At 33.2% G+C, this 26,103-nt stretch overlaps 1 protein-coding gene across 1 annotated transcript; it reads left to right on the forward strand.

Moving 5' to 3' along the window:
- Window positions 1-25,853, forward strand: LOTGIDRAFT_203811 (hypothetical protein). The gene is made up of 16 exons (XM_009055272.1): window positions 1-91; window positions 1,312-1,472; window positions 1,788-1,868; window positions 2,860-2,973; window positions 3,322-3,352; window positions 3,695-3,877; window positions 4,156-4,348; window positions 4,694-4,860; window positions 5,190-5,331; window positions 5,796-5,900; window positions 6,187-6,243; window positions 6,579-6,868; window positions 7,163-7,234; window positions 7,401-7,572; window positions 7,874-9,239; window positions 23,243-25,853. Exons 2-15 carry the CDS (start codon window positions 1,329-1,331, stop codon window positions 8,082-8,084), a joined length of 1,962 nt encoding a protein of 653 aa, XP_009053520.1. The 5' UTR covers window positions 1-91; window positions 1,312-1,328; the 3' UTR covers window positions 8,085-9,239; window positions 23,243-25,853.
- The last annotated feature ends 250 nt before the right edge of the window (window positions 25,854-26,103 follow it).

The raw sequence follows: 26,103 nt of genomic DNA on the forward strand, positions 1-26,103 counted from the left end.
ATGACTTCATAATTCAATCAAAAAATTGGATATAAAAAGACTGTGAACGTTCACTCTTGGCCATAACTTGAGAGATTCTATTTGGCATCAGGTGGGTACAATTAAGAATGCTTTTTTCTTCATTTCTTTGAAAATTTAATTGATGTTTTTGGTTATTAAGTGACAAATTTTGGTTTGTTTTTTTGCCTGTCACCATTTTTTGAAATGGCCAGTATAAGGATTGACTGTGTCCTCTATGAGTCATAACTTATTTGGTGATCTATTGAATATTGGGCAACAAGGAAAATGTCATACTGGCAATATTTGAATAGGGATATTGAATTTTGTTTGAATAGGCAGGTGTTTTGTATTTAATGGTTGACATTTTGTCATATTGTAAAAATGCTTGTTAGGGGCATGAATGCATTGTATTTGGTTGCAAGCATGATAATTTTGATTTCTTCCTATTGAATGGACGCTTTAAAATTTTCTGACCTGACAATGACAAGTTAAAAGCTATCTTTTTTTTACTGTGATATCTGTATATGGTATAGTAAATGCCTGGAAGATATATATCAATTAGAGCAATTGAAATTAATTGGTAATTGGTATAAAATTAGTAATTGGTATAAAATTAGTGATAGGCTCAAATTGGTAATAGGCACAATTAGTAATAGGAATAATTAGTAATTGGCATAATTAGTGATAGGCACAATTAGTAATAGGCACAATTAGTAATTGGTATAATTAGTGATATGCACAAATTAGTAATTGGCACAATTAGTAATAGGCACAATTAGTAATTGGTATAAAATTAGTGATATGCACAAACTAGTAATTGTCACAATTAGTATTTGGCATAATTTGTGATAGACCCAATTAGTAATTGGCATAGAATTAGTGATTGGCACAAATTGGTAATATGCATAATTTGTGATAGGCACAATTAGTAATTGGCACTTAGTAATTTGGTCGAAAAATTTAATCCTGAATGTTCTCAATGCACACTATATTGAAGTTTTATATATTTAAGTATTTCTGAGGCTTCATGTGCTATAGGCTGTGCTAAAGGTCCCTTGTAAAATGAATAGACTAGTGCAGCTGTCCTGTCAAATTTGCCTCATTCCATACTGCATACCTTTGTCTTCATTACTTGAACCTTAACAGAGAAGATTAGGATGTAAAAACTTTGTTTCATGTTATTTTCGTTTGATATTTTAGTAATAGTAATCAGAATTATTTCTTTCTAGAGGAGAACAGTAGGATGTAAAACTCCATTGATTTTTCAATTCCAAACATATTTGTCATTTTTTTCCTTTTTTGATATTTTAGGGTCATCATTGTTAGAGATGATGAAGCTGTTTGTAATACTAGCGTTATTAGCTGGTCAGTCATTGGCTGATATATATCTACACAATCCCCGAGGTAGTAACGATAGACTGAATGAAAAGTCTGCTCAACGGGCGAACGCCAACAGATTATTTGACTCTCAGGTGAGCTTACGTTAAATTTTAGCGATAATTTTTCATTTTGAGACGAAAACTTTTTTTTTTTTATCAACATTTAAATATATACCTTAAGATGTTTTTATATATTTAAATGCTTAAAGGTAACCTACCTCTTAGAATGGACATAAAATGGACAAATAAGAGTATATATTCATCAGTGGACAACAGAATCTCTGTATAGTCTGGTAAATCAAATAAACTTCCAGTATAATTATCAAGAAAATGACCAGTAATTGCCCAAAAACCAACTGGATGACAGTATGTTTAAAGGATCTCTAATATTGTTTTTCTATCTTCCAGAATAACAATAGAGGAGGATACAATGTAGGAGATGTAACAAGTGCCCCTCATGGAAAAGATGCTAGTAAACAATATAAAATGGTAAGAATTTATTTCCATATTTTCATGCATTCACTTCTACATTCAGAAGGTAACTGGTTAAAAAAAACTTGAATTAAAATTTCATTCAAAACTAATTGCTTTGGATGTGCACAATTCGCTAATATGAAAGTAAAATTTGGAAGATCAATAAGGTCAGTTAAAACTAATTGCTTTGGATGTGCGCAATGTTTTTTAGTTCTATGAAAAGAAATATTTAGACGATTACATCACTTTGATGAATAAGGTCGCTCAAAACTAATTGCTTTGGATGTACACAATATTTTGTGCTAAAGTAAAATTTAGAAGACGATATCACTGATAGTTAAAACTAATTGTTTTGGATGTGCGCAATGTTTTGTGCTATGAAAGTAATATGAATAATGAATATGTATGTGAATTAAAGTATATGAAAGAATCAAAAAAGGAAGTCTGAAGTCTGAAGTCTGAAGTGACCATTACTTCAAAATAGTTTGACTTCTAGTTTGAATCATTTGTTAAGACAAAAAAACGAATATTTAGATGACTAAGCTTATATCCTATAATTGATGAAAGAAGTAGGTCATTGTCAAGTATAGTGTCTACATCAAATGAATCATACAACTCATTCTGAACACTTGATATTGCAAACAATCTCCTTATTTGATATTCTCATGTTTTATATCTGAAGTCTGAAGTGACAGTATCCTGTAACTATATGAGTTGTTACTAACTGGTACAAATATTATACATTCATTTGTTATTAAAGGGATACTACCCCTTAGAATGAATATAAAATTTAAATTCTCAAACTCGATCAATAAGAGTATATATTCATCAGTGGACTTATCTGGTGTCATAAAGTTACAAGAGAATCTCTTTTTTATCAAATAAATCATTAAAACTAAGTAATTATGCATACAATTAAGTCATTATCCATACAATTAAGTCATTATCCAAACAACTAAGTCATTATCCTCAAAACAAAGTAATTATCTGATATACTTATTTTCAGGCCTATTTCCAAAGTGAGGCTGATGCAGAGACTATATTAACAGTAGAGTGGTATAATCAACATGGTTGTGGAGGAAATGAAGATGATAACCCACAGAAACAAAATTGTAGATTGGTAAGTTGAGCCAGTTTTACAAATTGTAACACAGTTATTGTGGTTTGAATGACGACATCAGGCCAACTGGCGGAATTTTCATATCTTGAAGAGGAGGCAGACGCATCAGAATATTTCTTATCTTGAAGATTCAGAACTACTGCAATTTATCGTCCAGCAGATGACAATCCTACTGAGGTAGTCCAAAGCCATAAAAGGATTATGTTTCAATCGAGTATTATGGGATGATTTCAGTGTTACAGTCCTCTGATTGGTCAATCAAATTTCCGTCCTTTATCGTTGCAATTTTGTGTCATTAATTTTCTTTTGCATCGATCTTAATACATATTTTATTCTTGTAAATTCCAGGTTTTACAGTATATGTGCCAACCAGAAGGAAGTAAGCAAAGTTTTTTGATTCACTTATGGGATCTCACTAACGTCACTTGAATCTGACAACAGTTCTCTGAGAGATATGTTCACAATAGATCTTCTAATTGTTCTGTTGTGTAAAAGCATTGAGATATGATAGTTAACGTTTGTTGACATCCATAGCTTATCTATGGTAGTTAGTCATGTTTTCAGTAGTTAAAAGTCAAACTTGTCTCTTGACAACCGAATACAATGGTCACTGTTACATACCAATTGCAGTTGCAAAAATTAGTATTTGAAGCTCTGAAGCAATTGAAACTGTTGAAAACTGAATCCAATTTAAGTTTGTAAATGTGTTACTTTCTTGTAGCTACTGAAGATGTTTTGAGAAATGGCGTGGTCACTAATACCCAAGATTACAACCGTCCCCCAAACAGTAACTACAATCTAGCCAATCGTAACTCCCGAAAAAATAACAACGTGAAAGCTGATCGAGGTCTTCAGGAATCTTGGGATTGGTATGAGGAGTGTTTTGTCAGAGAGAGAAACAAGGGTAAGGTTTTTGTAATGGCTTACATACAAATTGCTGCATTCACAAACTTCTGTGATACTAGAAAGGTGACTATTGCAGTCAAGGTACAAGTCATAAGAACCATTCTGTAATAGCTTGTTAAAAACCATATACCCAAAATTAAAAATGGATCCTTGTTGCTACAGAGAACTGAGCTGTGGCACAATGAAAGGTGTATGTGTTCAGAATGCTTTAGTTCATAATATCATATATCATTTTAAGATTTAGATGATTTCAGAATTTATTTTTTTCGTAACTAGGTTTATTTACTGCTGATCAGAATCTCCGTGGCAACAATGGATTAGGCTACAGTTCTGCCATCTACACTCGACAGAATCCTAATGGTAACCGAAGAGGCTATGAGTGCCCTGAAGAAAGAGACTACTTCCCCTATTGGCATCCAACACAATGGAAGGACATTGCCATTTTAGCGGAAAATGAAACCTTATGCAAGTGAGTTGTTATTGAGTGCTTCTTCTGTCTTATCACCACCCCAAGACCTATCATCAAAATAACTTTTGCCGTAGTTTTTGGCAGGAAACAGGCCATAAATCAACTACCCTTTGCAATGGTATTAAGTATCATTTGCCTGAAATTGCTAAGCATTTGTCTTTGAACATCATCTGAAGTTGAAAAATCCCTCTAAAGATGGAAATTTAAAATCATCCTGGAATAAATTACTTCATTGCCAACTGCATAGCATTGCAAATCTTCATTATTTCAAACAGGAGCAGAAAATGTTAATTTCTGAAAAATTCATAGCCATATTTATTTTCACTGTTTTCTGTTCCGTTTCAGTCCTTTAATAGCTGAAAGTTTTAACAACAAACCTTATGGAGCCTGTTTACAGAAATTCCCTAATAGCCAAGTTCGTAAACCATCCCGCTATAACAATAAGGAAGAATGTGAAGAGAATGGTCTTGACTGGGTCGCGTTTCATAATTACTTAGAAAAGGATAAAACAGGTATAACACAAATCACGAGCATAATGCACACCTTTTTCTCTCAAATAATTCTAATAAATCTTGTTGTCTGACATGAAATGAACAAGTTGGAAAAACGCACACACCATAATGAGATTTTGATCAAGATATCAGTGCTGTTGACTTGGCTGTATTTGCCAGTCCTGTCTGACTAATTTTGCCATTGACAATCTTCAACATTTAGCCATTCAGTATATCATTATATTCATAATGATAATACCACAAATCAAATTATGTATGAGAACTTTGCAAGAACACCATTACATTACTAAATGCTTTCCAATGGCTAATTTGAAGTATTCTTTATTCAGCTTCAACCCAAGCAGCCTGCCAAGCGAAATCTACAAATAATATCGAGTATACATGGGCGATACCTTACGATTCCACAACTTTCACTGCTGAATGTTTGGTTAAAGTACCCTCCCCTCAATGTCAAGAAGCTCCTTGGTCACGGTAAGTAGAGGCTTTCTGGCTACTTATTCTCGAAACGATCTTAGCGCTAGGATATCCAAGTAACAATGTTAAAAGTTAAGACCCTAGGACTTCCTAGCGCTAAGATCCTTTTGAGAATATGCGGCCAGGTTTTTGTATTTATCTTGGGACACTTATAGCCCAGAAGTTTTTTTTTCTAGCTTATTTAGTCTAGATGTTTATCTAGCTTCTATTTGAAACAGTCTTATTTCCAAGCTAAAGTCTGTTGTTCCAGTAATTAATTTGAAGCTAAACTAAGGCCCTGTGTGCTGCAGACTGTACACATAGATCCATTGTTAGTTGGAAAATAAAAAGATATAGGCTAATGCTCTTATTGCAAATTGCATGGAGTTGTCTTTTTTTATTTGATCAGGAACATTAGGATGTTAAACTCCATTTCGTTTGCAAATTTACTGGCATTTTATATTTCAATTATTTGCTTTCAGATCCAACCATCTTGGAAATGGTATTGGTGGTGAAATGAACACTGTTCAATGGACGCTTCCCCACTTTCCATCTGGTCAGGTTCAAAACTGTGTCATGAGAATGAGGTAAGACCATATTTTCAGTCATCTGTATCACTTTTCACAATTAAAATATGATGTTCTATACACCTACAATTCAACAAATACTAATCGAGGTTAGTCACCTTCAGGCAAATATTTTGATGTCTGCATGTCTTCAGAGGTTCCAAGACATTGTCTATACCTTTATTTAAAATTGGAAAAGAAGAAGTGGTAGTTTGCTTTAACTTTGCAAAAGTTTACCCATTGTACACTGCACAGAGTTAAAATATTAATTTCTGGCATTACCAGGTTTATTTTGATTCTTTTACAGATATAATATTAGTACTGATGATTATGACCCATTTAATACTGATTCTGAATTCAATGGGTAAGTTTAAACTTGGTATTGTGATTAAGACAAGGGCAACAACTCTGAAACATTTGAGGAAAATTCAAGACAATCAAAGACATCTCCTTATATGGGATATATTTTTTTCATTGGGAATCAAAGAGTAGACTGAATTGTTGTCCTGTCTCAGCTTGAGCTCCATCTGAAGGAAAAAGATTATGAACAGGGCTTGATCAGTTAAGATATGAATCCTACAAAATGTCACCACAACCATAACCAAATTTCCCTCATTGCACACCTACCTGTTCAGGATTGATCATGGGGCTTGCTCATCAAGAATCGTAACTTACAATTCTTGATTTTTTGGATTTCAGGGCAGACAATTCACCAGTCACCAACAACCCATACGTTGATATCGGTGTGGGCAGAGGACCTTTACGTCTAGCCATCAACACGGCTCAATTTGGCAGAGTCTTCCAAGATCGTACTCATATCTTCCAATTGAAACCACGTCCAGATGATATCAAAGATTTCCGTATCTTTAACGTGAATGTCCGTGGAAAACGTGGTAACATTGTTCAAGTCTACCCAGCTGTCGAGTATGATTTTACTCCAACTGATTTAGAAGTCACGGAAAACGATTTGGTTCATTTCCAATGGACAGGTAGGCTACATCGAAATTTTGAATCATAAAGAAAATGGCAATGAGAGATTTGATCAAGTGGTCTTTCTGAATTTTTGTCCCACTTTTCTTATTTAAAACTCAAGACATCAACTCTCTACTGAGCTATCCAACTGTGGAATAGCCCAAGAGAAAAGCCCAAAAGAATAGCTAAAAAAATAGCTTAAAAGAAAAGCGTAAAAGAATAGCTAAAAAAAAACAGCTCAAAAGAATAGCTCAAAAATAATGATTACCTATTATACTAGTGGTAAATGCAGAATTCTTGGTTAATTTCAGGTTCAAACACCCACAACAATGGCCGACCAGGTGGTGATGGGCAAACGGGTGATGCTGGTGAGGGCAAATCAGGTAAGTTTTAATTTTTTTTCGTTTTACATCCAAAATAAAATGGATGGCTCTTGTTCCTGACTATATTTGCTACAATTTTAACAACGATCTACGACAAAACACCCTTTACCATCACTATAGTAACACCAGTCATAGTGTTTATTTCAAAATTGTTTTTCTTTTCTAGGATCTGACAGACACAATATTTTACAAATGGCCGACAGGAATGAAAATTTCCCTCTTCCATTCGAAAAAACTAATATGTGGGATAATGCTGAAATTAAATGGATATATCACGGTAAAAACGATGTCTCTGCTCGTGATCTGGCCCTCAATATGGCTTCCTCTGGTTATTACAAGTAAGTATATTGGTTGTGTTCTAAAAGTTTTATGTGTCGTTAAGATGAGACCTGAGGCACTACATTTCGGTTCCATTTTGGGCTAACAAAGAGCAATGACATGCAGTGTGTAATAAGGGAAATTTTGCCAAGACAGTGGCATTAGCCTACTCTTTTTGGATTTTTAACTGTTGAAAGATCTTAAACATGTACAGTCTGTAGCACACAGGGCCCTTGTAATATTTAAAGTCTGCATAAAACAAATATTTAACTGTATATGCCATGATTTACATTGATTCTCAAATACCTACTTCTTTTCCAGATGTGTTTCTGCCACTGACTGCCCAGCAGAATCATTCAAAGATTTCTTAGTTGACACCAAAGACAAGATGCAGGTAACCCTTGACAACACTCCAGCCTCCTACCCAGGTGTGGTCCTCAAGTTTAAACAGGGCAAATACCACTATATGTGTACACGAAACAACAATTTTACCAACAGAAGTCAAAAAGCCACCATTACTGTTGCAGCTTAAAAAATTCTTTGTTATAATTGTTTGTTAAATTTTAAGGTCCTCATATTTTTCTGAAAATTACTAACATTCCATTTTTTTTGTCCATTTGTTATCGATTGTTAATTCAAAATTTTTTTCTTAAAATTTTTTGTGTGAGACTATTAAACAAAACTTAAATGTTGACAGTTGTCTGATTGGTCAGTCTGATGCAAAAGTCATATTTGCAAATATGTTCTTGAATTCTTGATGTAAACGAAATGAATGGAGTTTTACGTCCTACATTGAAGGAATCAACATGAACTGACATGAGAATGATGTTTAAGCACATGGTACAAAATGGCAGAAACTTTGAGCTAAACACTCATGTTTTGATGCAAGGATTTAACTATATTCTCCAATCAGATGGCTGTATTTGACCTCAAGTCATGAGATATTTGGGAAATGTTTCCATGCTTTTGAATTGAAGGCTTTCATTTGGTCATGTAAAATTTTGAATCATATCCAAGATCTCTATGCAATTTGTGATTATTTTTTTATGAATTTTGTTACTGCTTTGTAAATCTGCTTTTAATATTAGCTTAGAAAAAAATATCAGCTTTGTAAATTTGCATAATTTGTAAATACATGCATAATTAAAATATCAATATCAATGAAGATAGTATTGACCTCGGTGCATAATAAGGTTACAAATTATGTGCATAATTAGTATTGACCTAATTGCAGCAGGACTGCTCAATATGTAAATTTAAATAATTTATTCTTGATATTTTGCATATTTAAACAGTGTTCAATCATTTTCCCGTCCAGTGTTCAAAATAAGCTACAAGAATCTCTGATCCATCTTAAGGTCAAAAGGTCAAATTTCAAAATGACAAAATAGAGGTACATCCAGAGACCTAGTTTTCTTCATTTTTCATACATTCTAGATGAAAATCTGTACAAGAATTCCCCAAAAAAAAAGACCTAGCTTTCCTTTTGACTGGATGTACTAAATCTATGTTTGTTCATAATATTAGATCTTCTGATCTGACTCGGAAACCCACTGAGATTTTCCTGCCTGTGCCTGTTCCTTTGTAAATCAGGCTTATCATGTATGTCACTGTTACTAATATATATATATTGTTATGAAATAATCTGCTGGGACAGAGTACAATAAAATATCTAGCAATTTCAAAACAAGTTTTTAATTATCATTTACTATTGACAGGATAAGGATTTTAGTCCAAGCTCTCTTTCGGATTGGGCTATTGAAAATACGATTGTCTGCTTGTCCCGGAAGCCTTTCTCCAATCTGGTTAAGATGGCGGCATTTGATTGGTGAGTTCTGAACAAGTTACAATTTTGGCCTCAAACGAATATGCAAGCACAATCACCAATCAAGCAACCATCATTACAAATTGCTTCAAAAAGATTCTGTACCCTTCATCACCTATTCACCATTTGCAGCCATTTTCTAAACCCGAAGTCACACTGTTCATTAAATACATTTTAAAAATTCTAATGTTCACTTTCGTCAATCATAACCATATAAAATACCCTCAACTAAAGCGCAATCTGCATCAGACGAGTTGCGTCGTGGGCGCCGTCCAATTGGTTCCAGGTCCTGATAGCACTTATCAAACACTTTATCAACAATTTCAGCCGCCTTCTCAAATGGCACATTTCTCACATGGATAATCGATTTTATAGCTTGATTTTTTACACAGACCTGAAAAAATATACAGGTAATTTTTTTAAGCCGTGTAAGCAATCTGAAGATGGCACTGCAATGAGTTATTCAAAATCAAATCCCACTTCTAAAATATTTAAAAATACGATTTTTTTAAACATCGCATCTAAATATGTGTCACAATGTTTCAAAAATTTATTTGAGAACATTCTCAGAGACTCATTGAGAGACTTGTGCCTATGGCCCTTCCACGGAGCTGCCGCATATTAAATATATAAACCTTGACAGTTGTCTCCCCTATTTGAACCCCAAGGTTCCAAGGCTAGCGCCACCACTGATAGAAAATGAAAGACATACCGCATGTTTTGCCGTATAATCATTCCATGATATAATATTTGAAGCCCAGGCAGACAATCGAGTACAGTGCATAAAATTAGCAGCTCGAATCTAAAAATATACAATTATATAGAACTGTACTTTAAAGGGATTGTAAAGAGGTTTTCTAAATGTTAGTATGTGTATCAAGACACTGATAGTATCAATTTGCACCACCGAAATTTTCAAATCTGTGGTTCCTGCAATTCCACTAAAACTAAATGTTTGATGACGTCACTATAGCCAATATATTATAATATATATCATTAATAGCTTTTTCTACCCATGGCATTTCCGCAGGGTTTGACCGAAGCCTTTTCTTGGCCTTGCTTTCTCCTTCAACATTCATATTGGGCAATAGATAAAGGGACACAACTCTTACCTCAGTACAAGCTAAATGTTCAAGATTATCGAAATCGACCTTGGCTCGACACAAATCATACATGTGAACAAATTCATGAGCTAATACATTACAATGTGTTCCTTTATTGTTGGCACATACAACCACCTGAAAGATAAGGGATGCATGTGAACTCTCTGGAATGAATGTGACAATAGTGATGAGATCTTTGTATGCATTGTGTTTCTAGATATTCTGAAGCAGGGTTTGTTAAGTAAATTAACCCAAGGTTGAAGGGCCACATCCTTAGCAGAGCAACAGTGGAGCAAATTCCCTTGAGCACCAATTTGCAATCACTGAAGCACCACGAATCACGCAGGCACTACCAGTAGAGAAACCCTGCTCTAAAGGTACTTGGCAATATATGCCTTCCAGAATTTTAATAATGCCTTTGCATCTTCAAGGGATTGGAAAGAGGTTTTCTAAACTTTGCGTGCAACTAAATTGTGATTCATCGAATCCCTTAGTAAATTATGGACTTGTAAGACAAACTGGTATTTCAATCATTCACCTCTACTTTCATTTAATATGAGAATATGCAGTCTAATTATCAAATATATAAATAAATGAAAATAAGGGAAGGCATCTTTACGAAAGAGGAAACTCTAGATGACCTACCTGATTCACAGAAGGATCGTATCCACCACTAACTGGTCCCACACAAGGTTCACAGGCTATATGTCTTCTTATATTAACATTACTAAAACATAATAAAAAATAATATAAAAACTCCAGTTTGGGATGGCTAGGAAGGGAATCAACTTCATTGACCTTATTCACGCCTTGTTCTTATGACATTGAAGTTAAAACAAATCATCATCCATAGACAAGATGGCGACGTCATATAAAGGAATAGCCTATGTGACGTCACTGAATACCTGATCAACAGCGAGAAAGTGGGTTTAAAACTGCACTTTCTCAGAGATGTATGATGTTAAACTCAATCTGAAAGTATCATTAAAAAGCTTAATCAACTCCGATTTAATAATGTTTACGTACCAGCCTTGTTTCCTCATCGCTTTATATAACAATTTTACTCTTGGATCTGAAAAAAATAATCATTTAAACTATAAAATAGAACAACAACGTTTTACATTACCAGCTTGTATTTCTACATTTGTTAGAAATGAAGAAGGGGGTGGGAGGGTCAACGCTTACATTTCGCCAAATCCAGACCAGTCAGAAATTTAACTATGGTACTTGTTATTAGTACAGAGATGAACGAACTCGACAGTTTAAGCAGAAATGGGAGAGGTGGTTTAGTGACTGTAGTGTAGTGTACTGGCTTACCATTTTGTAAGCACCAAGACACATTTCTTTTACATGTAACGATGTCTCGTTTGCCACGTTGTGTGAGGGTTTTATAAGCAAAAACCAAATTCCAGAAGTTTGACAACTTTGGCTCCTTTTTGCCCTCTTTCAATGGGTCTCGTTCCGGGTAAAACGCGTACCCTCGATCATCTTCAGACACATTTGAAGATTTTTTGTCCTCTGACATTTTCACATGTTTTTAGTCTCCGGCGTCCAGTTATTCAGAATTTCATCAGAAATCTTTGCTCTGGAGAATCGAGACTAAAGGTCAAACATCCTTTTGTGATCTTCAACATTAAAGAACTAAGGTGAAAAGTTCAAGAAGTCACATCATGTCAAATTTCTCTTTTTTTAGGCTTCTGTCATTAATGTGACATTTTGAATACATCTTTTCCGTTCTTTTTTACAATTTCTGAAAAGTTTGAGATATATTCGGGTATAAATGATTTTATTCAACTAATTACCTCCCTTGACACATGATGGGGACATTACTCTTTCATTATTAATTTCTGACTACAAAGGATTTCCGCTTAAAGTTCTGCAGCCTGACATTGGCTATTTTGGTTTTTGCCATTAACATTATATTTTAAGAAACAAGTTTGTTAGAAATAATTCTATGGCTAGTCATCTTTGCGCATGAAACCGTGACATTTTGGCGCCAAATATTTACATTGCCAATGGTTGGAAGAGGAAGGTGCAGGATCTGAGTCAAGTAGCTATTTTCATTGGATGCAGATATGGCGGCATTGTTGTTAGTTTTTACTTGACTAATTTGAGTGCCATTGCATTAGTTTTTGTAATTTCCTAGAAGGGCAACCTGTTTATTTTCAATATTAAAACACCCATCATATTGACATTCCCAATCAACTACTATTAGGCCTAAATAAAATATTTAACATAGCTCCTTCATGACGTCATGTCTCTAAAATTTACTTCAGAAACCAATTTTTCCGTTGTTTCTAGAAGCTCACCTGCAAAATGCATATTACGTAAGGCATTTAGCAACGGAATTTGCCGTACAGGGCCGAATCACCCAACCTGTTTTCTAAAAATAGAAACAAAATTTAGGTGAAAATGGAACACGTGAAAAGAACGTGAATGGAAATTATTAGGGTAAAATTTCAACCAATCAGAATCGAGAAATATTTCTAATCCTTGACGTTGATTGGTTGATTGTAGGACATCACGTGAACCCGAGTGTAGATTTGCTTGTTGTTGTCTGATTTCAGAGTCGAATGGCTACTGTATGGAACGAAATACATTAATACACTTTTTAGCAGGAGGGTAAGCCTTGTTTTAAGTATTTCTTGGTCCCTTCAAACTGCCCCTCATCTCTTCTAAACTATTATTGCCCTTTCCATGGAGCTCTTCCTTGCAAACTATGTTCTTTTACATAAATATGATCTGCGGCTTGATAGAAGGGCAAGGTCGTTCAGCCAAAAATGTAAACAAATGAGATAGACCTATCTAGAACCTTCAAACAAGACTTTTACAAGCATATTTTCTAGTTTCCATTAAATGACATGTTTATATTATTGAATAAAGATGTCATCTTCTAAGTTTTAGAGGAAATCGTAGATGCCAATTTGTGGATCTGTCTCAAAATGTCAATCTTTCAAAGTTACTTACTGAACATTCTTCGGAAGTTCTACTTGATTCTTAGTCATGTTTAAATTGTTCAAGTTGTGTAGGTCAATCAAACTTTGTGAATAATTTTTAAATGAATTATAATATCAGCTTCAAAATAGCAAAGATAGTCTTAGAATGATTACTGTACTGGTATGAAAGTTTACATACAAATAAACACACTTTTCTCCTAAAAATTCCAACCAAAAAAGTTCAAAAGAGCCTCAAGAGCCTAATTCTAATTGTATCTCAAAATAATCCTCTGTAAAAACAATGTTCAAACACAAAGTCATTCTTAGACTATCAGTCATATTGTCATTGTCACATTCCAAAAATTTCAATGTGTAAAAATCAATACCTGTACATAATTCCACGGAATTTTTGTTCGTTGTTACTCTATGATTATTTTTTGTCTTGTATGTAAGTAACTAATGAAATTTCTTTCGTCCTTCCAGATGTGCTGGAACCACAGGAGCCGTGTTAACATGTCCCCTTGAGGTTGTTAAAACTCGCCTACAATCTTCAGTAGCAACTTTCGGTCACGCTATCAGCGTGTCAACAACGTCATGCGTATCATTGAATACGGCAGGCGGGGTGCCTTTTCAGGCTGGTTTACCTACGCCAGACAGAAACCTCATGTTTAGAGGAATATATATGTGTGTAAGGTAGGTTTAATTTTTTTAGCATTACTGGTATCTTATATTTTGAAATGCCAGTACCGGTACAGATTAAAGGGGCAGTCTGATTATTTTAATTGGGTGGGAAAGTTAGGTGCTCAAATTAATATGAAAACTATAGACTTACATCTAGAGATATGTGTTCTTTAAGCTTATCCGAAAGTTATAATTGAAAGTGAGCTGCCGTTAATTTTAAGAATGCCAAAATAAATTTAAAAGGTTTACATTTAAACTAATTACTTAAAAATTAGTACTCTCTGTTTTTAATCACCAGTTGTAAAAGAAATTCACATTGATCAAGTAAATACATAGAAGTAAAATGCATATTTTAAAAATATTTCTAAGTACCGGGTATATTTAATTTACAATGTTTTTAGTAATGAAAATTTTGTATATCGTTACTGTCCCTTTAAATTAGACTTTCGTTCTTGACTTTTATTTTTACAGGATTTAGAATTGTGCTGAAATATTGTAGGTATTTGGAAAAACAAAATACTTGAACATATTTCCAAACTTTTGAGTATATTATCAACGTGGGTCAAGTTCTAGTTCTTACTTCTAATGCCAGCTATTCTGACATATGCCCCTGATGATTTTGAATATGAACCCAAATATACCCTAACCGCCTTTCATGGACATTTTCTGCCTGAAGTAACACTTATTAAGATGACTGTTTTGATTGATAATGCATCAATATTTTGATTATTATGGATTTTTTTTTTTTTTTTTGTAGGCATATAAAAGAAACTGAAGGTGTCCGGGGATTATTTAAAGGATTAGGCCCAAATTTACTCGGAGTTTGTCCCTCAAGGTAAGCCAGAATTGAATTCTTTTATGCTGAATGGGTCAGAAAAAGGGGATGCCTTTTTAAATCATTAAATCTTAAAATGTGGGGTCTCGCGCCTTTTCTCATATAATAAAAATAACATTTTCTCTTACTTAACTATTTTGAATTCATATAAAAAATAATGAGCCTATTTTAATTCTGAAACTTCTCTGGTCGGACAGTTGCTTTTATCTGGTGTAAAAGAATGAAAAACTTGTTATCTATAGATAACTTTGTTTACTTGTCAAAATAGACTATTATTTAAAAAAACATACAATCAGATGGGTTTTCACTGTTATAAATGAAGACCTACATGCTTATCTGACTGTTATACTCTAAACATCAACTAGGTTACTATGTCTCTTGACCCTTTTAGTTTATAGTGACACTGATAATGGCCTGGATTAAAGAGGGACTCCTCTGTAGTATGTGCTAGTTATGACATGATTACAGAGGGACTCCCCTGTAGTATGTGCTAGTTATGACATGATTACAGAGGGACTCAACTGTAGTATGTGCTAGTTATGACATGATTACAGAGGGACTCCCCTGTAGTATATGCTAGTTATAGTGACACTGATAATGGCCTGGATTAAAGAGGGACTCCCTTGTAGTATATGCTAGTTATAGTGACACTGATAACAACATCATTGGTTTGCTTATTACAATTTTTAATCAGACATCTGTGGTTCCTACAATTCCACTAAAACTAAGTGTTTGATGATGTCACTAATCACTAAAGGCCTTAGCATATGTTTGTTTGTCATCAAGTGGAATTACAGGAACCACAGACATCTGATTAAAAATTTTATTGGTGAAAATCGATGCTAAAAGTGTTCCTGATACATTTAAAAACTCTTTACAATCCCTTCAATGTTTTGATAATATTGTTTGTATTTTGTTTAGAGAGGTTTGTAGATTCTGTTGTTTTAAGGCTATATATCAATAGAGGACATAGGTTTACAAGTTTCTAGGTGATTCGATGATGGAAAACTTTCAACTGGTTGTCCCACGCATTGACTGACTGGGTCTAATACAAAACATATCTCTCATAATATTTATATTGGTACGTGGCCAGAATTGTTCTAACAACTACCGGTTCTAGCCATACTCACTGCTGTAGTGATCAAAGTTGTAAAGTTAGTGGGGAATGAAATAAAATGAATCCTGGTTTACATCCTATTTTTTCTGCACATAATTGAGTTATTGAAGACAGACAACATCTTGCAGTATGCAATGAGAGAAATTTTACCAGAACAGCTGAATAAGCATACTCTTTTTGGATTTCCAACTGTCAAGGGATCTTTAATGTTCTAGCCACTGTTCTTTTGTATAGTCAGGGCTGTCAAAGTTTATGTTCTGAGGGAGGCTGTTTTACAAAGGGGTAGGTAGGGAAGGGGGGAGGGGGGTTGATTTGCCTTAATTCTGACATATCTATAGAGTTGGAGAGCGCTGCCTTTATATCTATTTCAAGCTTTTGAAGCAGTTACATGACTATACCTATAGCATAAAACTTCTTTGGAAATTGTTTTGAATTGTTGACACACCTTATGCCAGAATTTATTAGTGAAAAGTGTTACAGATAACTAAACTTGAGTTCAATTAGCTGATAGTGCAGTTTGTTTACATGACTATATATCTTTATCTCTATAACATTCTCCTAGTAAAGTACACCTGACCTAGATCCATTGGATATATGACCTTGTTTGTGTTAAGTGCAGAAAGGTTGCATATTATGGTGTTATTGATTTGTTAATTACGTATTAGACTTGTTAACTAAGTAAGCTTATTGTAATAAACAATATTGAGTAAAAATATGGGCTATTGACTTGCCAAATGAGTTTTATGTCCATTTTGCTTCAGTTTGGAACTCTAAGCAGTGTGCAATGAGGGAACTATTCTGGCATTAACCTCTTAAAAATCATTCATGCACGTTTTTCAAACACATAGTTTTAGTGGAATTGCAGGAACCACAGACGTCTGATTGAAAATTAGAAAGGTGCAAATGGATGCCATCAGTGTCTTGATACACATACAAAATTTAGAAAACCGCTTTACAATCTCTTTAATATCAATTTTCATTGTCAACAACCACTGCATTTATAATGTTATGTAATTATAGTATCAAAATTAAAAGAAATTTAGATATGAAAATTCGAGATTCTGAATGATAAAATATAGCTTATGAAAATATTGAAATGTATTTCACGATACAGTATTTATTTTTATAACTTGAAATGACGTCTTATATTACCTTGGCTGAAAAAATGTATATTATTTATGAAAAATTTGAATATTTCACAATATTGTGTTTACAACTCAAAGTTCTTCTTAAGTCATATATAATCTAGCAAGTTGCCATAACCTAAGCTAATATTGATCAAATTTCAAGGCTAAAAAAAATGTTTACCATAATTTTAACAAGTATCTATAAATGTTCGTCTGGGTTATATATATATATATAGAGTGCCATTGTCAATATTTGTAAAAGGTCAAATAAACTATAGAAGTTACATAATAGGTCTACATGTCTTTATATTTGTTTTAAAGGGATTGTAAAGAGATTTTCTACACTTTTATATGTATCAGAGACACCTGTAGCATCAATATGCACCATTCTAATTTTCAGTCAGATGTCTGTGGTTCCTGTAATTCCACTAAAACAAAGCATGTTCTGACATCACTATGGTGAAGTCCTTAAGTTATAAAGCATATTTTGCGATAAGTGACGTCATCAAACGCTTAGTTTTACTGGAACTGCAGGAACCACAGATGACAGAATGAAAATGGAATGGTGCAAATTGATTCTACCCTTATGGCAATGCACATAATAAGTTTCTAAAACCTCTTTATAATCCCTTTAATAGAAGATTCACAAGAATATTTTTTTTCATATTATCAAGGCAGTTAATAAAAACAAGAACTATGTTGGTGATGTGACCTTTGGACTCTGTTAGATTATATATAGAAATACTAGATCTTAAAATAGTTCTTCATTGTCATGGTAATAATAAGACAAATAGCATTAATTTACTTATATATATAAATACTATAGTATATAATTACTTTAAATAATAGTATAGTATAGTATAGTATACCATTTTCTTTGTTATATGACAGTTCTACAGAGATCTTAGGACGTAAAACTCCATTCATTTCATTTCATCTTACAGAGATCTTAATAACTAAAATAAGCAAATACTACTCAATCCTACACATCGGTTAGGTTACTTAATTCTAGCTTTATATACACTAACCAACATGAAATTGGCATCACTCATGTCCATCCATTGGTCAGTCCGTCAGTATACTACTCTCCTCATTTTCTTAATAACTGAAATAAGCAAAAACTATTCTATAAGCTTACACACTGTTTACTTACTCTGTTTTCTGATTATATAGAACACTTTTATACTTGTGGTATCTTAGAACACAGAGCTATACTTTGTGACCCCTGGGGTTGGGGAAAGGGGTCAGGGGGACGTCTAGGTACCGTTGGTGTCTAGTTGGTGGGGGTGATATAACAATGCATGTAGTATATTATGTTATACAAGTAATAAGTGAGAGAAGGTTATGTAGTATGTGATATTATATGTAATAACTTGTGCCAGGTGTTGGTTATAAAACTGACTAACTGTCAAGGTTACACTTATTGTAATACTTAGTTAGTAGGGCAATATAAATTATGCCAACTTGTGATTTAATAGTATACAAATATTGATTTAAAGTTGTATTAATCTACTAATTCTCTATTGTTTCAATCAGGGCAGTTGATATGGCTCTTGTTTCAATCAGGGCAGATGATTTGGCTCTTGTCAGACTTGAGCGGCAGGGAAACTCAAATTCAAGGTTTCCGAAAATTTCCAAATTTCAACCAATTTGAATTGACTGTCTACTGAAATACAGTACCAATACTAAAACAATTCGGTGTTTAATGAGAATAATATTTACATATGAACATGAGAAATATATTCAGAATTAGGTGAATTTCCTGTTGTCAAAACTAGCGTGATCTGTGATAATTCGGTCAAATTTTGTGATTTCTAAATTGAATTTTTTCTGTCATTTGACAAATAATGTATTTGTAATGAAATGTTTAATAGCAGTGTAGAATAGAGGTCCATAGGAATGACATGACTTGGTAACTCTACACACTTCAGCCCTAGAAATTACATTATAAAAATGACCATATTTTGGACTGGAAATTGTCATCTGAACTGTTTAGTTTTAATTTCAAACAATATTGCTTTCATTCAACTCAAAGACAATCTAAAACTTTCAGTAATATTTTGGAGATTCTTATGAAATATATTATGGTGGTTGAAAGCCAAAAACATGTTACTCTCTAACAGAAGGCACTGGCCCAGAGTTAAAACAGGGTTCACTTATGTAAAGGTTTATATTTGTTTATTATAATTTTTAACAGATTTTAAGAAAAACTAGTTGAGGAAATAAAGTTTTAATGTTTTCTGTTATTTTTTCAGAGCCTTTTATTTCTTGACGTATAATAAAACCAAACAGTTTTTAAATAGTCAGTTAATGCCTGATACAGCACAGGTTCACATCTTATCAGCTATAAGTGGAGGTATGTACATTTCAAAATTCCCCTCATTGTGCACACCCCCTGCCCCTTTCACAAGTGAGTGAATTGACCCTTGCAGTCTGTTAGGCAGAATTGTTTAGAAAGAGAAATGACTTTTGAAGCAGAATAAAAGTATACAAAAGACACTACTTGGAAATAAAGAAATAACAATTTTTTTTACGAGGATTACAACTTTGGTTCATAAGAATCTACCACCTGCTCCGTGATCTCTTAGCATTTATCTTAACCAGAATATCCTACACATTTACTACTGAAATAATGATCAGAACCCACAACCACCATTTGTTTGACTGCTCTAACTTCATGTCTATTTTGTTTCAGGTTTTGTATCTAATACTTTAACCAATCCAATCTGGTTTGTAAAGACACGATTACAGCTAGATCAGAAGTAGGTCATTTATTTTTTTGTCATCCAGCCTAAAATGAAAATATAGGTTGCTATTACCAAGTGATTATGTTGACGTCATGCTTATACCTCGACTACAATAGCCACTATTCCACTATTACCACAGAATGCAGCTAGATGATGGATTGTATGTCAGAGCTCTGGACAGATGGCTGTAAATATTATTGCTTTGTGTTTACCGACTTTAAGTTGAAGCCTCTGATTGGCTGTACTCACAAGCATACAATCCAATCATATCGCATATATACAAATTTCAATAATACATTTGGTGACATAGCAGTCAATGTATAAATATGAAGTTCGTTGTAGCTTCACATTGTACATTATCATTTGATGTCATATTACATTAACATCTTAATCAAACTTTTTCCTTTATTCAAATTCAATGTTCAAAGGTTTAAATATTACTAATAACAATAGTTTCCACTATTGATTCAATGATTAATATATTGAACATTGTCTATTTCAGTCGTGATGGGCGTTTTCGTGTGATAAATTGTGTTAAAAATGTATATAGTAAAGGAGGTTTTCTAGGTTTTTATAAAGGAATATCAGCCTCATATTTTGGAATCTCAGAAACAGTGCTATATTTTGTGACTTATGAATATCTTAAAGAGAAATATACGACAGCAAATCATTCGTGTGAAAAAACAGGTGCTGATTTCCTTAAGTTTATGTTGGCGTCTGCTGTGGCTAAAACGTTTGCAACAATGGTAGCCTATCCTCATGGTAAGCACAATTTTTATATTGGCAATCTTAATCCCTTTTCCACTTGTTTCCGACAAAGGTATGGTACTTAAAAATAACTAAGAGTGTGATTCTTGCTCACTTTTAACAGAAGTAAGTGTTCGCTCTCTAACAAAAATGTGTAGAAAAGGTCCATGAGAGTCAAAATGGCTGACTCTGCTCATGCAGATTTGTTAATCTTTAATACATTGCCATTTACACTGTGATTTAAATTTCTACAACTAAGGGAAAAAAGTAGGAAATTTAACTCCATTTCATTTTATGTTACTCGGTGAAGAAGAGTTCAAACGTGTTTTTCTTTTTATTTGCCAAGAACAGAAGCTTGATTTTTGTTTCTGTTCTATTTTTCAGAGGTGGTAAGAACACGATTACGTCAAGAGGGAAACAAATACAACTCATTTTTACAGACATTATTTTTGGTGAAAAAAGAGGAGGGAGTTGCCGCCCTGTATAGGGGCCTGGCAACACAATTCGCTCGACAAATACCAAACAGTGCTATCGTTATGGTTACATATGAAGCTATTGTTTATTTCTTTTGTAATAATGACGAACGATAAAATAGTTTTGGGCAAAAAACTTTGAATTTGTGAAATCAGTATTGTGTGATTTGTGGATCAGAAAGTGTTAAAATACTTTTAATTGATTGGACAGAAATTTGAATGAAGAACCAATCGAAAGCTGAGAACTCAAATTATGCAAATTAGTTGACTGATATTATTGATATCTGAAATCATGGCTGGAAATAATGTGCCTGGTATGCTGACATCCCTCAAATCATTATTGAACTCTCCCACACACATGCTTTTTCTATCAATATGATACATTGATAAGTATGTTAGAAGAGTCCATTTGCCAAATCAGGGTAGTTATCTTGCCTGAAATTATTTTCAGCCTTGGAATATTCTGTCTTAATATAAATGATCACGCAGATAGGCTTCAACCTAATTAAAATACAGCTCCAGATAGTTTGTTTAGTTTATTTTCTCCCAGTTACTTCACTCTTCCCAGCTCTGACATAGTTTACTTTTGAGAAAGTTCAGCTGATGAAGTAATTGATTTATACAAACATATCAAAAGTCCAATCAAGTCATACAATATTGGCCATGTGGACTCTCAGAAAGAGATCTTGTTGCATGCCTACATTTCAAATTTCATTGAGTCCACACAGGTTTTAATGTAAAGATTAAAAACAAAATGAGGTATCTGTATTTTAATTAGATTGGCTTATCTAGGGCTGGGCAATATTGGGTTAAGTGCTAGTATTCATTGTGGTAACCTTAATGTGACATTGGTATTTATCGTGATACCAATATTCATCATAATACTGTTAAATATCGTGATACCAGTATAAATTATGCTAGTGGTATTCACTATGATACCTATATTCATCGTGATACTGTTAATTATCGTGATACCAATAAATTTGATACTGGTATCGTGACACTTGTATTGAGATACAGCTATCATCGTGATACAATTATTCATTGTGATACCAGTATTTTTCGTGATACAAATATATCACCCAGCCCAGTCCTTAAAAGTCAATGATATTGGTGTCAATGGACATAAACAATGTAAATATAATTATAGAATGTGGCTGTGACTGGATGAAAGAGATAAATGTATATTATTTATAGTTTTATATCATTTGGTTGTATTATGGGCATTCCTTATTATTGTATAATAATAAGCGGACATTTTGACATATGTTTTGACAAAATGAGAACACCCAAGCTTTTAAACATATTTGATAATATGGGTATATATGTTTTCTATATTTAAGTATGAGAAGTTTTGTTGTGTTGAAATTCAAAAGTGCTAGTTTGGACTCGGAATAAAGTATTTTTTTGTTTTTATAAAATCCGAGAAAGGGTTCCAACATTTTCAGAGTGTAAATTTTGACATTAAGCAGACTAATTTTGTTTTGCAAATGTGACTCATAACGTGTTAAAGCTTTTTTGAAATTCAGGGATCACAGACATCTAACGAATATAAGAATGATGTAAATTAAAGTTATAGGTGTCCCAATTTCTTGTAATACAACGCTATTAATTTTCCCACTACTAAAACTTATTTAGCTATCTCTAATTAGTGAAATACAAAATTTCATGAAATAATGTCAAAAATTGTTACATAAATTCATGGCCAAAATTAAGATATTGATATTAACACTGATATTTGTGCTTGTTTTAAGAATGTTTTGATGGTGACTTGGTATAAGACCAAACTGAACCATCTTGGGCATCAAGACAATTAATTGTGTAAAAAGGCATTTTGTGTCTTCAAGACTTGTTTAAGGTTTGTGTTATTTTATGGTTATCGCAGGGCAGAACACAGGGATATGAGGGAGATTTGACAGCTGATTAGTGATGTCTTAAGTTATTTATCTTAAAGTAAAGACGTTAAAAACTTGATCTAACTGTTTTATTTCTAATCATCTGATTGGATATTCACTTAAATTTATTACTATAATTAACCAATCAAATTACTGTATTTATTAAAAATCGTGATTTATAAATGAGAAATATGGCCCTGATGTAAAAAAAAAAAAAAAAACTGTAAATAATTATATTATGTTGTTGAGAATTGTTTACTGAGTTTTTTTGTAATTTTATATTCAATCCATTTTTAAATGTTTTGTCTATTTGAATGAGACTTGTTGTATTTGTTTTACAATACTGTACATGCAGTGAGTGACGAGTGTTGTACAATTTTTGGGTCCCAAGCAGAACTATTTACGGGTTAGATTCAGTTGGTTCAGTACGGCTAAATTAAAATGCATTTCAGGAAATTACTTATTGGGAGAAGGGAATCCTAAAGTTATTTATTTTTGTTTGCAGATATTAGTTGGTATCTCTAGTCAAAAAGCATTTAAATTCATTTTTTTTTTACCACAATCTGGACATAATACCTGTTAGTTCACAGTGGGTCAGTCAACCTGCATCACAATGAGTCATTTAACTCGGCAAGTCACTTAACTCACAGTGAGTCAAGTAATATGCCTACAGTGACTCACTTAATTTGCTTTCAGTAAGTCAGTTTACTCGTTTACAGTGAGTAATTTTACTTACAGTGAGTCAGTTTACTCACTTATAGTGATTCAGTTAACTCGATTATAATGAGTCAATTTACTAGCTAACATTGAGCCACGTAACTCACAGTGAGTCACTTAAGTCATTCTTAGTGGCCAGTTTACTTGCTTGCAGTGAGTCAGTTTACTAGCTCTTAGTGAGTCAAGTAACTCACTGGTGAGTATAATTAATTAAAATATAAAAGATACTGAGGAAATAAAGTGTATGTGTTGAATGAAAGTGTTCAATGGACATGTTATAAAATTTCACAAATTTGGATAAATAAAGCATAATTGTTGAGTTTTGTATTATATGTAAATTATATGCTTGGAATTGAAATAAACATAAAAATTACATTTGCTTTTTATCTGTGGGTTCTCAATAAGGGATTGTTAAAAGGTTTTCCAAACTTTTTATATATATCAGGGACATTGATAACATCAATTTGCACCATTCTGTCTGTGTTTCCTGGAATTCCATTCAAATAAGCATTTGATGTCTGCTAATATCATATAAGCCATTGCAATAGTTTTGTCATAAACGCTTAGATTTTGCAGGAACCACAGACATCTGATAGAATATTGGAATGGTGTAAATCGATGCTATCAGTGTCCCTGATCCACAAAGGTTTTAGAAAAGCTCTTTTGAAATACATGTCATAGCCCTAGTACAATTCATAAAATATGGTATAAATGGAAAAACAAAATCCACTTCAATGGGGTATTAACAAAAACTGATATTTAGTTGAACACTAGGAGAAAGGAGTAATCCTGTTTTAAGAAAAGTAGTTTAAGAACGCATTACCCTTGTAAGAGAAATTGTTTAGGATTGCAAAACTCATTTTCTTCAAATGTCAATCAATGTTATAGCCTTTAAAAAATATTCAGTCATAAACAAAGTGGTCTGATATTTGTATGACTTTCCAACATCTGTTCAACACTTGTCTATTACAAAATTTGGCATTCGCAGGATTGGTTCCAAGTTCTCACTGCAATTCTACTGTGAACTTTTATGACAATTAAAGATGGGTTCCCTTATTTTCATTTATGAAAATGCTAATACTCATATCTATAGAAAGTAGAGGTATTCTAATGACTTGGAAAATATCAGTTTATACCTGTGAAAATTTGAAATCATTTTCTGACTGAAAAGATCAGACCTCAGCACAAGGGAGATGACTCTTAAGTACATACCATGATTCAGACAACACTTTATAAGTTTCCACCGTCATCAATGATCTTATACTATTTCCTTCTGTTGTGCTCCCTATTTGACTGGAGACAAGCAACCATTGTGTTGTGCAATGGTGCCAAACACCATTGGATTACTCTTTCTCAAATTCAAACTGGAAGTGTATTTATTGACCGTATTTACCAGCATATAATCCAATCAAATCGCTGCATTTACCAACTGTCATGATAAAAGGAAATGCTTCATGATGTCAGGTCATTGGACAGAGCTTTTAACACTTTGACATCAGGGTTGTTGATTTATTTTTATGTCAACCAGACACTTTTCCTTGGTCATTGTAAAGTTGTAGGGAATCATAAAACTTGGGTTTAGTTTTCCCTTTATGATACTTAAAAATATATATTAGTTACATTAACAACATGGCTTTGATTGGCTGTATTGAATAGAGTACAAGCCAATCAAAGCTAGTAATAGCTTGACATTGTGTAGATGATATCGTCCAGACTTAGCATAGATATTCACTGATTTTTACATTCGTTTACATCAGACGCCTCTGCCTTCACATGTTTCACTTTTAATTCTTTCTTTGGTTTTTCTTTCGCTTTTACCTCAATTTTCGAAATGTCCATAATTGTGTCTGTAACAACCTTATTCTCCATTTGTCCATTTTCTGAGAAAACTTGGACATCGTTTGAAATGGACACACTCTTTTTGTACGACATTTTCATCAGATTTTGAAGTTTCGGAGTATCAGGCACATTTTCTTTTGAAAAAAATAGATTCGCTCCTAAATTTGGGTTCACCTTTTCCGTAATTTTAGTTTCTGTTTGACTCGTGTCGACCTCGAGGGGTATTTTTTCTTTCTTCTTTTGCAGAATTTCTTTCTTGTTCTGTACTTTGTCTAAAAGTTTAAAAAAAGACGTTATCATGAAGAATTCTTCCATTGATTAGAGCATTTCATTGGTTGAGTATTTCAGTGACCTAGAACACATATTGAATAAGAATTTCTTAAGATCATAGATGGTAAATAGGTACAACAAAAAAAGATATTTTCAAAAAACCAAAAAACCACAAACCTGGCTCGTATTTCAATTGTAGCTCTTCTATTTTTAAGGCTAGTTTTATATTTTGTCTGTTG

Source organism: Lottia gigantea, assembly GCF_000327385.1.
Source record: "Lottia gigantea unplaced genomic scaffold LOTGIsca_24, whole genome shotgun sequence".
Lineage (NCBI taxonomy): Eukaryota > Metazoa > Mollusca > Gastropoda > Lottiidae > Lottia > Lottia gigantea.